Source organism: Cetorhinus maximus, chromosome 18, assembly GCF_964194155.1.
Source record: "Cetorhinus maximus chromosome 18, sCetMax3.hap1.1, whole genome shotgun sequence".
In the NCBI taxonomy this organism is placed as follows: Eukaryota; Metazoa; Chordata; class Chondrichthyes; order Lamniformes; family Cetorhinidae; genus Cetorhinus; species Cetorhinus maximus.
The window spans coordinates 68,233,337-68,251,331 of NC_135896.1; the positions used below are offsets into that span (position 1 = coordinate 68,233,337).

The 17,995-nt window shown below is 42.7% G+C and overlaps 1 protein-coding gene across 4 annotated transcripts in view; it reads right to left on the minus strand.

Moving 5' to 3' along the window:
• Positions 1-17,995, minus strand: part of nubpl (nucleotide binding protein-like) — a 76,607-nt gene that overhangs the window by 52,647 nt on the left and 5,965 nt on the right. Inside the window, exons 2-4 of one of the 4 annotated variants that reach the window (XM_078562844.1) lie at positions 17,115-17,391; positions 6,185-6,332; positions 1,842-1,876 (exon numbers count right to left, since the gene is read on the minus strand). Coding sequence is in view for 2 of the 4 variants with exons in the window: in XM_078562841.1 (XP_078418967.1) it covers positions 1,842-1,876; positions 6,185-6,332 (183 nt within the window). In the remaining 2 variants the exon portion in view is untranslated. Of the gene's footprint in view, positions 1-1,841; positions 1,877-6,184; positions 6,333-17,114; positions 17,417-17,995 lie in introns of all 4 variants that reach the window. The other 3 variants (XM_078562843.1, XM_078562841.1, XM_078562842.1) reach the window with 3 other exon arrangements.

Here is a 17,995-nt window from a genome sequence, read left to right on the forward strand (position 1 = left end):
AGATGTCCCGAACCCTGGCACCGGCAGGCAATACATGCCTTCTGGACTCTCGCTCTTTGCTGTAGAAAACAGTGTCAATCCCCCTCACTATACAGTCCCCTACTACCACTATATTCTTCTTTGCTCCCCTGCTTGAACGGCTTCCTGTACCATGGTGCCATGGCCAATCTGGTCATCTTGCAGACCTCACTTTCGTCCAAACAGGTTGTGAGCACCTCAAGTCTGTTTGACAATTGCAAAGTCTGAGGCTCCTTCACTACTGTCTGCTTGTTCCCATTACCTGCCTCACTCACAGTCGCATCCTCCTGTCACTCACTGCTGACCAAAACAGATGACCTAAGAGGCATGGCTGTCTTCTGGAACAAAGTGTCCAGGTATTTCTGTCCCTCCCTTGTGTTGCGCAGGGTCTGCAGTTCGGCTTCCAGATCAAGAATCCTGATCCAGAATTCATCTAGCTGCTTACACTTTCTGCAGATGTGTTTGCCCTGGATTGCCTTGGCGTCCAAAAGCTCCCACATTCCACAACTGCAACATAACACTTGTCCTGTCATTGTTACTTAGGTTATATAGTTAATTTAGTTACTCACTTAATTAACTTAGAATAATTCCTATGTACGCCACACCCATTTCCCCCATTCATCGCAATTCCCACACAAACCTAATTAGCTACTCACTCAGTCTCTGTCTCACTGTGGCGTAGTCACCTGTCTCGCTTGCCCCTTACTGATACATAATGACATAGGCATTACAGGATATGTATTCCAAACGACTGAGCTGTCCTGCCATGGCTTCAATTTATTTTCCTTATGTTAACTTTATTTTACTTTGCTTTACTTATACTACCTTATTTTACCTGGCCATGAGTTAACTTTACTTCCCTATTATTTGTGTTCCTTAATTAAATCCTACTTCTTTTAAAAAGAATGCAAATTTCTCACTTTCATCCACTTACAGACCCTCCCTAATACCAGTTTCTCACTAACCAATGACTTTATGTTTCTCCTGCGATGTCACTCATGAATTTTATCAAACTTAGCCCCCTTGTGCAGCTTTTCAAACCTATTCCTTGAGGCTGTTGGAGATAAGGTGACAATCATAACTGATTAATGATTACAATGGTATTTACAGATGTTCCTGGAGATGGTCGTTACCCAAACGGCACACTTCTGCAGACCCTCCTTAGCTAGCTTCATGACAGTCTTGATGGCACAGATTCCCCAGAGACTCCGTTATCCGACCCCTTTAATAAACCCCATTAAACTGGTCGGATTGATCAGCTCTGGCAAAACTAAAGCAGCAGCAGTAAAATTATCCAATTCAAAAATCCCTGCTCGAAACCCATCTTTGGTTTTCTGTCATGCACAGCTACTAGTAAATGTGTCTTCTTTGCTTTCTCCTGTGCTGCATCTCATCTTTGGTGTCTGCCAGTCACAGTCTTAATCTCCTTCCTGTTGGTACTGCTTCCAGGTCAATGGTCAAGTGGACCAGTATTTCTTAGTATCCAAGAAAATTACAATTGATCCCAATTCTTAAAAGTCCTTGCCAACATTCTTAAAAACAGGCATTTTAAAGAAATTACAGGTTTTCAGAGTGTCTGCTTCTAGGTCAAAGTTCATAACAACATGGGATTTTGCCATAAATAAATTGTATTAAGACAAATTGTCAACACTGAACAAGTTAATGGCAAAGTATAGTTTGCAACACTAAGAATTGTACCAGTAGAAATCATTGTAAAAATATATTTAACTTTTAAATTATAGTGTCATTGTTAACTTTCACACAAAAGTCACATCTTATACAACGCTTTAACAAAATTCTGCTGCAAAAGCATGTCCACCTACCAAATTGTTAGCTGCTAATCCCAGAGCCAAATTCACTGAAATTAAAGTAAATTTAGAGATCAGTACAATACACCATATCAGAACTTAAAATTAAACAAAAGTAGACGACACATCAGCTATCACCCCTCCCTCAACCCCAAAACTTGGAAGAGATATTCCACAGAACGATTCATCAAGTGCCTCTGATCTACCACTTTACACCAGTTACCAAGCAGTATGGTCTTTGTGGAAAAATGCAAAAAAAAAGAAAAATAGTACAAGGCTGCAATCCAATTTACTGCCGTAAATACATTACAGTAGATATATAATTTATATAAATAATTTATATATAGACATATATTGCTGAAAAGAGAGACATGTTGCAGAAAAGTGGGTGATACATAGAACGAGCGAGAAGTTGTGAATTTGGTTCAGGTGGGAATTCGAGGCAGAGGGGGGGAAAAGAGGTGTTCCTTTCCCTGCTTTTTTTCAGCCTGCAGTGGTTCGCAAGTTTCCTTCCTCGTCTCCAAGCTCAGTGTGTGCAACTTTGTATTACTTTATCTGTCTAAATTATTAAACATTTGACTAATTAAGTAAATTAGATTGGACAGAAATGACAGGGCTGGTGGTGTGCCGTGACTGCAGCATGTGGGAATCTGGAATGCTCTGCAATCCCGGACAACCACACATGCACAAAGTGTTTGCAGCTTAGGTAACTTCGGCACCAAGTTGCTGAGCTGGAGTCCAAGTTGTGCATTGCAGGGCATAAGGGAGGGGGAGAGTGACGTGGACATTTTGTTCCAGGAGGCAGTCACACCCCTTAGGTTAGGCAGAACTTTAGAACTGACCAATGGGTCAAGGGCAGGAGGGTGGGACTGTGAGTCAGGCAGGTAAGAGATCCAGCATGTGGTGATGGAGGAACTTCAGCCCCTGACTTTGTCCAACAGATATGAGGTGCTTGCTATTTGTATGGATGAGGAGAAGGACTGCAAGATGGATGAGTGGGCTGACCATGGCACCATGTTGAAGAATGCCATTCAAGTGGGTGCGGGGCATGAAGAGGAATGTGGCAGAGATAGGCGACAGCATAGTCAAGGGTATAGATACTGTTCTCTGCAGTCGAGAGTAAGAATCCAGAAGGCTGTGTTGCCTGCCTGGTACCAGGGTTCGGGATGGCTGCACAGGGCTAGAAAGGAACTTGCAGTGGGAGGGGGGGGGGATCCAGTGGTCATGGTCCATCCAAGTACCAATGACATAGATGAGGCTAGCAAGAGATTCTGCATAGGGAGTATGAGGAGCTAGGCGCTAAATTAAGAAATGGAACCTCAAAAAGTAATAATCTCTGGATTATTACCTGAGACACGTGCAAATTGGCATAGTGTGAACAAGGTTAGAGACACAAGTGTGTGGCTCAAAGGCTGGTGTTGGAGAAGAGGGTTCCAGTTCATGGGGCACTGGCACCAGTGCTTGGAAAAACAAGGGCTGGATTATTGGGACGGTCTACACCTGAAACGTGCTGGGACCAGTGTTCTTGCAAAGAAGTAGAGAGGACTTTAAACTAAATAGTGGGGACCAAAGCATCAAATTTGGGAAGCGATAAACAGACCATGGTGTGGAGGGACAGAGTACAAACCTAAGAGTAAATCAGCAGATGAGGTTACAAAAATAATAAAAAGGACAAAACTAAAGGCTTTGTATCTGAATGCACCTGGCATTCAAAACAACAGATGCACTGATAGTTCAAATAGAAATAAATAAGTGCGATCTGATAGCCTTTACAGTGACATGGCTGCAGAATGACAGAGATTGCAAACAGAATATTGAAGGGTCCATGACATTTAGGAAGGGCAGGAAGGTAGGAAAAGGTGGAGGGATGGTAATAGCACAATAGAGAGGGATGACCCAAGTTCAGGAAACCAGGATGTAGAAGCAGTTTGGGTAGAGATGAGAAATGATAAAGGCAAGAAGTTACTTGTGGAAGTTGTGTACAGGCCCCCTAATTGTAGCTGCACAGGAGGACAGAATATATAAGAGGAGATAATGAGAGCTTGCCAGAAAGGTGCAGCAATATTCATGGGGGATCTTAATCTACATATAGACTGGAAAAATCAGATGGGCAAAGGTAGCGTGGATGAGGAGTTCATAGAATGTTTTCAGGATAGTTTCTTAAAGCAGCACGTTCTGGAACCAACCAGACAGCAGACTATAGTAGACCGGGTATTATGCAACGAGATAGGGTTAACTAATGACCTCATAGTAAAGGTGCCTCTAAGTAGCAGCAATCATAATATGATTGGATATTACATTCAGTTTGAGGGAACGAGTGAGTCCAAGACTAGTATTTTCAACTTGAATAAGGGCAGTTGAGGGCATGAAAGCAAAGCTAAAGTGCACTGGCAAATTAGATTAAGGGATAGGTCAACAGAGAAGCAGTGGCAAACATCTGAAGGGGTATCTCAGAAAGCACAGAATTGATACATTCCAACCAGAAAGAAAAATTCCAAGAGGAGGACCCATCATCCATGGTTAACTAAAAAGTTGAAGATAGTATCAAAGTTAAAGAAAAAGTATATAATTGCGCAAGGATGGGTGGCAGGTCAGAAGTTTGGCTAGAATATAAAAAACAGCCGAGAGCGACTGAAAGATTAATAAAGGAGGGAAAAATTAGAATACGAGAGAAGGCTAGCTAGAAATATAAAGATAGTAAAAATTTCTATAGATATTTAAAGAAGAAAAGGATTAACATAGCAAGCGTTGGTTCTATAGAAAATGAGTCTGAGAAATTAATAATGGAAAATAAGGAGGTGGCAGATGAATTGAACAGGTAAATTACATTGGTTTTCATGATAGGATCATCTAAGTAACATCCCTAAAATAGCTATAAATCAGGAAAGAGGAGGGAGGAACTCAAGAAAATTACAATCACCAAGGAAGTGGGACTGAGCAAATTGTTGGAGATACGGGCTGATAAGTGCCCGGGTCCTGATAGACGTCATCCTAGGATCTTAAAGGAAGTGTCTAGTGAAATAGTTGATGCAATGGTTTTAATTTTCCAAAATTTCCTAGATTCGGGAAATCACAGAATCACAGAGTGCAGAAGAGGCCCTTCGGCCCATCGAGTCTGCACCAACACGTGAAAAACACCTGCCCTAGCTACCTAATCCCATTTACCAGCACTTGGCCCATAGCCTTGAATGTTATGACGTGCCAAGTGCTCATCCAGGTACTTTTTAAAGGATGTGAGGCAACCCACCCAGGCAGCACATTCCAGACCGTCACCACCCTCTGGGTAAAAAAGTTCCCTTAGATCGGAAAATAGCAAATGTAACTCCTTTATTCAAAAAGGAATGGGGGCAGAAAGTAGGAAACTACGGGCCAGTTGGCTTAACATCGGTCATAGTAAAAACGTTAGCTGTTATTAAAGACGTTACAATAGGGCACTTAGAAAAATTCAAGGTAATCAGGCAGAGTCACAGGTTTTGTGAAAGGGAGGGAAATCATGTTTAAACAATTTATTGGGAATTCTTTGAAGTAAAACATGCTGTGGATAAAGGGGAACGGCGGATGTATTGTACTTAGATTTTCAGAAGGCATTTGACAAAGTACCATATCAAAGGTTATTGCAGAAAATAAAAGCTCATGGTGTAAGGGATAACACATTGGCATGGATGGAAGATTGGCCAGCTAACAGGAAACAGTAGGCATAAATGGGCAATTTTCTGGTTGGCAAGATGTAATGGGTGGTGTGCCACAGGGACCAGTGCTAGGGCCACAACTTTTTACAATTTTATGTAAATGGCTTGCATGAAGGGACTGAAGATATGGTTGCTAAATTTGCTGATGAGACAAAGATAGGTAGGAAAGAAAGATGTGAAGAGGACAAGGAGACTACAAAGGGATACAGATAGGTTAAGTGAATGGGCAAAGATCTGGCAAATGGAGTATAATGTGGGAAAATGTGAAATCGTACATTTTGACATTGTGCTCCCTAGACGTGACAAAAATTCAAACACAGGGACCTGTTCTCTGCATACAAAAGGAATATGTTCTAGCCTTGCATCTTTTTTGAAATGCCTGGGAGCTTGGGGAGCCGACAATCACCTATTGCTTTCTCCATGGCAACACCTCAGCCAGAGTCAACTTGCCAACCAATTAGCACTCTTATGTACACTTTTTCTAGTATTAATTGTTGTGATCGTTTGTAATTTGGCATTCTTGCATATGTCCTGATGAGTGCAGGATGAAAAGCTTCGGCAACACATCTCTCTTTTCAACAATATTCAAGAATACCACTGTCATGTATAAAATTTTGGAATTCTTCAACACCAGTTTGCAAATGAAACCATATACATTCACTAGGTAACCTGCAATAGTTGATTTTCCAACACCTCCTTTTCCTGAGGCTACAACAATAACCTGCTTCACTCCTGGAATCACTTTTTGCTTTGGAAGTCCCCGAGTCAACAAGCGTTTTTGTCTGTCCTGTACCGATTCAATACTGGACCCTGAAGACTTAAAAAAAAATTGTCACAATATAAGAATGCATTTCCTACTTAAAACACATCAACTTTTAAAAAAAAATTCATTTGGGATGTGAGCGTTACTTGCAAGGCCAGCATTTATCGCTGATTCCCAAGTGCCCTTGAGAAGTTGGTGGCGAGTCACCTTCTTGGACTGCTGGAGTCCATGTGGTGTAGGTATAACCACAGAGTGAGTTTCAGGATTTTGACCCAGTGAAGGAACAGCGATATAGTTCCAAGTCAGGATGGTATGTGATTTGGAGAGGAATTTGCAGGGGGTGGTGGTATCCCCATGCATCTGCTGCCCTTGTCCTTCTAGGTGTTAGAGGATTGCGTGTCTAGAGAGTACTGTTGAAGGGGCTTTGGCTTGTTGCCACAGTGCATTTTGTCGATAGTATGTACTGCTGCACCGTGTGTCGCTAGTGGAGGCAGTGAATGTTTAAGGTGGTGGATCGGGTCCTTGGCAAGCAGGCTGCTTTGTCCTGGATGGTGTCGAGCTTTGAGTGTTGTTGGAACTACATTCATCCAGGCAAGTGAAGAATATTCCATCACACTCCTGACTTGATGGTGTACAGGCTTTGGGGAATTAAGAAGAAAGTTACTTGTCACAGAATTCCCAGCCTCTGACCAGATCTTGTAGCCACAATATTTATAGGGCTGATCCAGCTAGGTTTCTGGTCAATGGTAACCCCCAGGGTGTTGATAGTGGGGGATGCAGCAACGATAATGTCAAGTGGGGGGGGGGGGGAGATGGCTGGATTCTCTCTTGTTGGAGGTGGTCATTGGCTGGCACTTGTGTGGTGCAAATGTTACTTGCCGCTTATTAGCCTAAGCCTGAATGCTGTCTATGGGCACAGATTACTACAGTACCTGGGAGCTGTGAATGGTATTGAACACTGTGCAATCAGGGAACACTCCCACTTCTGACTTTTTTTTTCCAAAGCAACATTTACTGCAATAATTTCATAAACATTGTACAAGTTTGAGCAAAACACACAGTATGCTTCCAGGTGATAGTCATTCTTCTGTAACCCATTTCACATGATTCTGGCACAAGTCCACGTACCTCAGTCCTTGACTGGAAGATTTGTCTTTTACTGCCTTTTTACCTCTTATATCTTTTAGAAGAAAATGGCCGTGATAGCTATACTCGGCCAAAATTCCCGATAAGCAATGGCATAGGGTTTCATTAATGACCACCATTTTGTAATAGCGCAACCAGCCATATTGGAGGGAAGGTCATTGATAAAACAGCTAAAAATGATTAGGCCCAGGACAGCACTCTAAGGAACTCCAGGTGATCCCAAGGTGAGCTTCTAACCTCATTCGTGCCATCACCTATTCCCACCTCTGTATCATCACCAGATTTCACCCATCTTAGCTTATCTGTTCCTGAAACCCTCATTCATTCCTCCATTACCTCAGGACCCAACAATTCCAATGCACTCCTGGCTGATATCTCATATTTTACCTCCATAAACAGATGGTCATCCTATGTCTTAACTTGCAGCAACTCCCATTCCCCTATCACCCTTGTGCTTGCTGAGCTACATTGGCTCCTAGCCAAGCAACATCTTACCTTTAAAATTCTCATCCTTGTTTTCAAAACCCTCCAGGGGCTGGCTCTGCACTAGTTATATAAAATTTCCTTCAGCCCCAAAATCCCTTGCGATATCTATGCTCCTCTAATTTGGCCTCTTGTGCATTCCCAATTATAATTACTTCACTATCTGTCTTCAGTTGCCAATGCCCCAAGCTCTCAAACTCCCTTTCTACATCTGTCTGTCACTCTACCTTGCTTTCCTCCTTTAAGACAGTCCTTAAAACCTCCCTCATCTGACCTAATAGCTCCTTATGTGGCTTAGTGTCATACATTTTATAATGCTCCTGTGAAATGCCTTGGAACGTTTGATTACATGAAAGGCTGTACATGAGGTCTGGAGCAGAGTGGTCCTGACGGAACCCAAACTGTGAGCAGCTTGAGTAAGATGAGCTGTTGAGTAAGTGCCAACTGATCGCACTGTTAACGACACCTTCCATCACTTTGCTGATAAAAGAGACTAGACAGTGTTACGATACCCTTAAGAGACTGATAGCTTTTGCAAATATATCAGACGAAACTAGAAATTTGGGATTAAACAAAACAAAATCAACATCGACTAAACATTACTTAGTAGACAGCTAATACTCTAAACAATTAACAGGTGTTCCTTATTAATTTCTCAACACAACCAATAACCCCACGCCATGTTTATACATCACACTGCACTCTGCAGAATTGTCATCTTTACAGGAACCAGTCCAAAATTACTCCTAGCTTCTAACGGGCTAACTTTTCCACACTTTGCCGAGTCATAATGCCCAGCGTCTGTCAAAAGTAGTTTCCTTCAGTCTCCCGAGAATCCCCGAACTAACTTCAGCAGCAATGCCTACTCCAGTGATTCCTTCTTCTGATCCTGTCAAGGTGAATCTTCCAGTGTTCTTAAATCTCTACAGGTCCATCTCTTCGACCAAAGGAAAAGCTCCCACCCACATTCTGCTTGGTGACAAACAGAGAACAGCCTTTTCCCCTGTTGTCCACAACAGCATTTCTCTCTTTCTGGCCAGGTTTAAGTCAGTAAATCTGAGAGCCTCCAAGTCTGCAGAAAGTCAGGCAGCTGGTTCCACCTTCGTGTTCAGGTGTCAAACTTGGCACTTGGGTTTTAATAGGACTTGACCTGGATCCTATCCCCATGGCAACCAGATCACACTGGCTTATCGCCGGGCAGAATTAATAGGATGTCACATGCTCCATTTTACCTTGAATTTAAAAAGGGACAGTTTAAAACATGATTGGAGGTCTTGTGGCACAAGGGGTAAGGTGCCTGCCTCCGAGCCAGAGTCTCTAGGTTCAAGTCCCACTCCAGGACTTGATGGGCAATCATGTGGCCAAACAGGTTGAGAATCAACTTGTAAATCCTTCCAACATATGCCAATATGTTGAGCCATGTGATGGCTCAATATGGTGAGCCATGTGATGGAAAGAAATTAGAGCCTCCACCATCACTATTCATTGCTCTGGACTACATGTAAAAGTGCATGTTGCCACAGCAACTCAAACTCCTTGGGGTTTGAGGCAAGTTATCTCAGTTGTCTGGACATCAGCTATGGTTCAGATTCATGCTCCAGTTGGAGTGCCTCCTTCCTCCTTGCCCTATGTCGCTACCTCCTGTGTGTGGAAGTTGTGGTGCTGTGGGTCAGACCTGCCTTCAGGCAGATGTTGGGTTCCTACAATAAGGAAAGAAGCTCACCACTATATATTTAAAGACTTTATTGCTATTGCTATTTTTTTTAAACTGGACTTTTTCTGCTGAATAAAGAAAATTAAGACGGCTGCTACAAGTCACCTGATCACAGGTTTGACCCTCTGTCAGGGAGTCATCCCCAGCAGTTTCAAGAGCAAAATAATTTTCTCAGTTTCTGGAATTTCACACTTCATTATACAAACTCCCTGTAATTAATGGAAGGAGAACAAGTGCAGACGAACTGGCTCCTATGACCTGAACTATCACAAAAAACAAAAATCGAACCTCATTACTGGAAGAAATGCTAATTACCAAGTCATCTCTCTCCTAAGGAGAAACAATGAAATCCTGGCCAAGAGCTAATTGTCAGGCTTCAGTTAGCCCCTAAGACCCCAGCTTTAGGCTTATAGGACAGTTTAGTATTACATCATTGGGCACACACAGCTGGACAGAACTCCAGCAGCCAGGCTAAGTAAGCAGTCTTAACTCCACCAAGCCTACTTGATCCTAAAAGTCTCTGATCAATGCCTGCCAAGTGGTCTAAACACAAAAGCCCATCGTGCAGCAGCATTTATTTCAAGGATTTTCGTATTGTTTAACCAGCCAGAAATACATCAGAATGGAACCCCACCATGAAGGAAACACCCTCTGGACTCTGAAACTCACGAGCTAAATATTCCTTTTTTTTTTGGTCTTTATACTGTAGAACTCCTTTTCTCTATTCCCATCCCACCCTCCAACTGCCCTTTACTGTGCGAATGTGTGGAGTGGGAAGTGGTGAACACGGTTTTTCCGGGGTTTTGAATGTGTAAAATAAAATAACCTGAGTTCACCCTAAAGAGAGTTTGATGTGGATTATTCGTAAAATTGGATCACAAAAACTGAGGGATTTGGAAAACACACCACTACCACTTCTGAAAAATTAATTCAAAGATCCTTCTGTTTATGGATAGGTAGTAAGAGGAAATCAGTGCAGTTTTAACTGCCCCTCTCCTGTCTGTATCAGAGAACTGAAGAAGAAAAAGTTTAAAACATAACCATATTATAAAACCTTGCATTTGTAACACTGATGAGGCAGTAATTGCTCAAGTTGGATTTGTCCTGCTATATTAGGAGATGGCATATTTGGATGGTTTTGGCATGGCTTAGTCTAGAGAACAATTACTCAATACTCCAAGATCAAGATGTTGTCAGGGCCCATCGCCTTTGTTGCATCCAGTGCCTTCTGCATTTTTTTTGCTCCCACGTGAAGTGAATTGAATTGGAATGTGATGCTGGGGGCCTCAGGAGGAGGTCAAGATGGATCATCCACCTGGTACTTCTGGCTGAAGGTGGTTGCAAACGTTTCAACCTTGTCTTTTGCATAGTCGAAGCTTTCATTTGCAAGTCAGAATACACCACAATTACATATTGCAGAGCTCTCTAAACTATTACTTATTTTGGAAAAAGCAATGGCAACTGCAGCTGTAAGTGGTGTTGACTGTCCACTAGACTTTAGAAAACAATGCACTCTGCGTTCCAGTGTAAACATGACGTGGAATTTCTGTATGATTTATACCCAGATAACAGATTTTTTTGAGTGGAATTAAATCAAATTCTGCAAAAGATAAAATGCAAGTGAATTGCACCTGTTGGGGTGGTGTTGGTTGTAGACAGTATCTGTTAAAGAAGTCTTTGTAGTCTTCTATACTTTAAAAGCAAGTTGTTGACTACTTGTAATCATATACAACTATACAGTAAAGAACACAGGTATATGTTATCTCCATCCTAGGTTTTAACACGTATCTGGCCGATGCCACACTGACCCTAGGTTTAGGTCATGTGCCTTCTTAAATCACCGTGAGGGCAGTACTGTACTCAGTCCCACATTAACCCTGTATGTGCCAGACACTTCTACACCTCCCCACCCCCGCCACCCCCACCCAAGTCTTCATCCCATGGGATAGTTACTTCAGTCACTTCATGTCTTACATTGTCATTAGTCTTATGCATTTACCCTGCTGTTACTGTCTTAATGTTATTACTCTATTAGCATTATTACAACATTCTCACTACCTCATCTCCTCCCTTGAGTCCTTGAAGTCAGCGGTTCAGGCAATCTGGAGGCTTTATAATCCTTCCACATCTTGTTCGCTGTTCAGTCAGGGGTTCTGTTGGTTTTGGTTCATGTTGTTAGCTTGGAGGTTGGACTGGCATTTGGGTATGCTTTCATTCTTTTCTTCCATTACTTTATGTTGATTCTTCCCTGGTCGATTCAGCTGTTGTGTCGATGCATGGTTGCTGTTCCTCTTGATCGTTTCTTATGAGGTGGACTAAAATGGTATTGGTTTCCTTGGCACCGCTTTTTCTGTGTGGGCCATCTGGAAGTCCTCTGAGGCAGAGGAAGAGCATTCCTGCTGCAAGAAGGTGGTTGAGAGGTATGCTCACCTCTGCTTTTTGTTGTCAATGGTGATAGACTGCTGCCAGGTTCGAGCATCCCTTGTGGCTGTGGCATGCTGGCTGGAAGTTAGTGTGTGCACAGTGGTTGCTGTGTCGATCAGCTATACCATCATCATAGTTGAAAGAGAAGCTTCTCAGACTGATCATTCTCTGGTACCACTTCCAGTGGAGGGGTCATGGTAATCTTGGTCAGACCATGGGGACTTAGCAGGACCAGGAATGATAGTGGGCAAACCTGCTCCACAAAGAGAGATTGAAGGCGAAATCCACACTTTGGTGTTTCAGCACTCGGGACCATGCTGTTCTGGCTGGCTAACGACAATGGTGGTCTCAACATCTTCCGCGATTTGGAGGAGATCCAGGGCTACGCTGACATCCCTGCCCAGGACATGTGAACATACGAAATAGGGGAATTAGGCCAGTTTGCCCCTCAAGCCTGCTCCACCACTTTAATCATGGGTGATCTGTTTGTATTTCAAATTCCACATTCCTGTCTACCCCCAATAACCTTAGATTCTTGTTAGGCAAGGGAATCAATCTACCTCCGCTTGAAAAATATTCAATGACCCCCACCTCCTGAGGCAGAGAGTTCCATAGTCGCACAACCCACTTACAGAAAAAATTTCTTCTCATCTCTGTCCTAAAAGGCCAGCCTCCAATTTTAAAACAGTGCTCCCTAGTTCTGGATTCACCCACAAGAGGAAACATCCTTTCCACATCCACCTTGTCGAGACTGTTCAGGATCTTAAATACTTCAATCAAGTCACCCCTCAATCTTCTAAACTCCAATGAAAACAAACCCAGTCTGTCTAACCTTTCCTCATTCCAGGTATCAATCTAGTAAATCTCTCTGAACCACCTCTAATGCATTTACATCCTTAAGTAAGGAGACCAAAACTGAACACAATATTCAAGATTTGGTCTCACCACTGCCCCGTACAACTTAAGTATAACATTCTTACTTTTATACTCAATTCTTCTTGTAATAGAGGATAGCATTCCATTAGCCTTCTTAATTACTTGCTGTACCTGCATATTAACTTTTTGTAACTCGTGCACAAGAACACCTAGATCCCTCTGCACCTCAGAATTCTGCAGCCGTTCTCCATTTAGATAATACTCTGCTTTTCTTTCTTCCAGCCAAAGCGAACAACTTCACATTTTCCCACATTATACTCTATACTCCATCTGGCAGATTTTTGCCCACTCACTCAATCTATCTATCCATCTTCAACCTCATGTCCTCTTCATAACATACTTTCCTACCTATCTTTGTGTCATCTGCAAACTTAGCTATCATGCCTTCACTCCCTCATCCAAGCCATTGATATAAATTGTAAAAGGTTGAGGCCCCAGCACAGGCCCCTGCGGAACTCCACTCATCACATCTGCCAATCAGAAAAAGACCCATTTATCAATACTGTTTTCTGCCAGCCAATCTTCTATCCACGCTAACATGTTGCCCCCCGTACACCATGAGCTTTTATTTTTTGCAATAACCTTTGATATGGCACCTTAACAAATGCCTTCTGGAATTCCAAGTACAGTAAATCTACAGGGTCCCCTTTATCCACAGCACATGTTACTCCTTCAAAGAACTCCAATAAATTGGTTAAACAGGATTTCCCTTTCACAAAACCACGCTGACTCTTCCTGGTTACCCGAGTTTTTCCAAGTGCCCAGCTATAACCTCCTTAATCATTGATTCTAACACCTTCCCCATGACAGACATTAAGGGTCTATAGTTTCCAGTTTTCTGCCTCCCTCCCTTTTTGAATAGGGAGATTATATTTGCTACTTTACAGTCTGATGGAACCTTTCAGAATCTAGTGAATTTTGGGAAAACTAACACCATCGCATCTACTACCTCATTCAAGACCCTAGGACGAAGCCCATCAGGACCCGGAGACGAGTCAGCCCACAGCTCCATCAGTTTGTTCAGTACAATTTCCCTAGTGACTGTAATTTCACGAAGTTCCTCCCTCCCTTCCATCTTGTGATTTACAGCTATTACTGTAAAATAGTAATAATAAATAGTTTTTGTGTCCGCAAGTGAAGAAAGAAGCAAAATATTTGTTAATTTCAACTGCAAATTTCCTTCTCATCCACTATTCTCACTCTCTAGAGGGCCAGTGCTCACTTTACCTACTCTCTTCCTGTTTAAATACTTGTAGAAACTCTGCTGTCCATTTTTACATTTCTAGCTTAGCTACCTCTCATACTCTAATTTATTTCTCCTGATTAACCTTTTAATCGTTCTCTGCCGTTCTTTATACTTTGACGAGGAGCAAGAGTGTTGTACATTAGCCCAAAGGTTTGTTTGCTGCTCCATGTTGTATTCTCTCCTCTGATCGATTTTTCCTTGACAGAGTATAATTCCTCTGTAAAACCATTCAAGCGCACATTCTGTAATTGCGCTTCTGTCAATTGTTTTTGAAAGACCTCACCCCTTTTAGTGAGAACTTCTATCTTTGCTTGCCATTGTATGTTCTTGAATTTGATCTCTATGTTCTCAAAGAAGTATGGGAAATGTTTTTCCCAAGCTTCCATCCAAATGTGCAACAGGTTCCTTCAGCACCACAGTCTCATTCTTGTACCTCTTGGCTTCATCCCGAAAGTGAACATTCCGGTGTCTTCTCTGAAAACTGGGCTGTCAGTTCTTTCAGAGTGGCATTACATTCATTTTGTTTCACTTTGTAATGTTCCTGAGGTCAGACTTGAGAGATCCTTGCAGCATGTATGTGAAGGTCCTTCATCAGGTTTTCCCTTTTGTTGCAATGCTCAAGTACTTAGTCTCGAGTTTTCTTGTGATTTAACAGAGTTTCATCGAGTTTGTTCTGCCATTCTGCTGCTCAAAGTATTCTTTATTCCATCATGTTGCTGGAGGGTAATGAATGGTTTTTGAATCTGATCCTGAAGGACAATTAGTTGCTCTTTCAACTGTTTAGTTTCTTGTTCAGCTCGTCTTCTGACTCTGCGTATTGGTGTATAACTTTTTCAATGCTGGTAGCTCCAATGCAGCTTTCTCTGAAGTAGCATTCAATGTCTTTTCCAACTCATCGTGTTTTTCCAGGGGCATGTATTGGTTCATCTCTCAAGGCAATGAGCTCTGCAAGTGCCTTTGTCTACTGCTGTGCCCGGCTGTACTTCAGGTAGAGTTCTTCCAACCCATTTTCTGATTGTATCTCTTGCTTTTTCTTGCTGTGCCTGACGCAGGGCATTTTCCTTGTTATTCACTATCAGCTGCTGGTACAGTTCTGGAAACGTGTCCACGTCTTCGAAAAAAAAATCATTTGGGACTTCTGGCTCAAGCTTCCCATAAAGATCTATTACTGGGGCTTCTATGCCTCTCTGGCACCCTCATGTGGTTTGTTCGGGTGTTGTCTTTTGTCTTTTTGTCCTTTTTCTTGGGGTTTTTTTAATGACTCTTAAGCTCCAAACTCTCCTCAGCTTGAAGGTTAAAATATTCAAAGGCTGTTAACAGTTCCTGGAGGCTGGTTGGTTGCAGATTCAGCAATGCCTTGCATGAGGACAACATGGTGAGCACAATTACTAAACCAGGAATAAAAGGCAATAAATCTGGTCTTCCTAGACTAATGTACTCAAACAAAGTGAAAAGATGCTTCTCAAGGATGCCAAATGTCCTGTTGGGTTTGGCCCTGGGGTTGGTCCAAACCGACCTGGTAAGTGGCATTTTTGATCCAAGGTGAAGATTTTTAAAGTGCAAGTACAGCTTTAAGAGTCTACAGGCTTCCAAGATAGCATTGCCATTCACTGCAGAACAATAACCTTCCTTCCATCATAAGGTCAGAAGTGGGGATGTTCGCTGACGATTGCACAATGGTCAGCACCATTCGCGATTCCTCAGACACTTAAGCAGTCCACGCGCAAATGCAGCAAGACCTGGGCAATATCCAGGCTTGGGCTGACAAGTGGCAAGTAACATTTGCACCACACAAGTGCCAGGCAATGACTATCTGCAACGAGAGAATCTAACCATCGCCCCTTGACATTCAATGGCATTACCATCACTGAATCCCCCACTATCAACATCCTGGGGGTTACCATTGACCAGAAACTGAACTGGGCTAGCCATATAAATACTGTGGCTACAAGAGCAGGTCAGAGGCTAGAAATCCTGCAGCGAGTAACTCACCTCCTGACTCCCCAACATATGTCCACCATCTACAAGGCACAAGTCAGGAGCGTGATGGAATACTCTCCACTTGCCTGGATGAGTGCAACTCCAACAACTCAAGAAACTTGACACCATCCAGGACAAAGCAGCCCACTTAATTGGCACCGCATCCACAAACTTTCACTCCCTCCACAATCACAGTGGTAGCAATGTGTACCATCTACAAGATGCACTGCAGGAACTCTCAAAAGCTCTTCAGACAGCACCTTCCAAACCCGCAACCACTACCATCTAGAGGATCAAGGGCAGATGCGTGGGAACACCACCACCTGCTAATTCCCCTCCAAGCCACACGCCATCCTGACTTGGAACCGTATCACCGTTGCTTCACCATCGCTGGGTCAAAATCCTGGAACTCCTTCCCTAACAGCACTGTGGGTGTACCTACACCACATGGTCTGCAGCAGTTCAAGAAAGCAACTCACCACCACATCAAGAGCAATTAGGCCCAACAAATGCTGGCCTAGTAAGTGACACCCACATCCCATGAGCAAATAAATAAAACGATTTCCTATGCCTGTCGCTTTTGGCGGGCTTCGCAAATTGGTGGTGTGCTTCAGAAAGAAGAAATTTCAACAATAGCTGCATGGGTCAGCTGGCTTGATTTAATCAGCAAGGCACTGTGGCGAGTAACTAGGCATTTAGATGATCCTCAGGCTTGCTGTTTAAGGATTAGGACGGTCGCGAGGTTCCAGAGAGCCTGGGTAAGTTTTTTTTTTTCCCTGTTCAACTCGGAGGCCATGTGTTGAGGCTGGGAATCAGGATTAGCAATGGGTTTCGTTCAAACTGCACATCTGACTTAATTAGTAAAAAGGACTAGCTGCAGCCTAGAAAGTAAAAGAATGTAGCTCACCCTTGCAGGCAATGAACTTTGCTTGCTGAAGCTGGACTTCCAAGGGAGATTCAATGGAGTCTTCTGCTGCAGTGAAACCCCTGCCCTTAGCTTTTAGGCTTTCCTCTCAGGAGCTTTTTCTGGTGAATTCTCTCAGCGTCTGTAGCTTCAGTTGGGAGCTTCTTACAGTTCAAAATCGTTTGAAGATTTTCTTTTCCTTAATTTTTCAGCATTCCTGTGAGGGATTTTTGATTCAGAGTTGGCACCATGTTGGTATGGTGCTGGTTGTAGATCCTGTCTATTAAAGAAGTCTTTGTAGTCTTCTGTATGTTAAAAACAGGTCTTTATCAACTACTTGTAACTATATACAATTATACAGTAAAGGGTACGGGTATGGAGCTATCTTCATCCTAGGTCTTAACACCTCTCTGGCCAGATTGGCAGAGGTAGCTGAGTGAAGAACTCATAGAATGCTTTCGAGATAGTTTCATAGAGCAGCACTTTCTGGAATTAACCAGACAGCAGATTATATTAGACTTGGTATTGTGTAATGTAACAGGATTAATTAATGACTTCAGAATAAAGGTACCTCTAGGTAGCAGCGACCACAATATGATTGAATTTTACATCCAGTTTCAAAGGGAGAAGAGTGGGTCTAAGACTAGTACTTTAAACTTAAATAGGGGCAACTATGTGGGCATAAAAGCGGAGCTAGCTGAAGTGAACTGGGATACTAGGTTAGAGGATTGATCACTAGAGAGGCAGTGGCAGACATTTAAGGGGATGGTTCAGAATAAGAATAAGTATGTTCCTCTATAAAGAAAAGTTCTAAGGGGAGGGCCCACCATCCATGGTTAACCAAAGGAGTTAAAGAAAGCATCAAATTTAAGAAAAAAGCATAT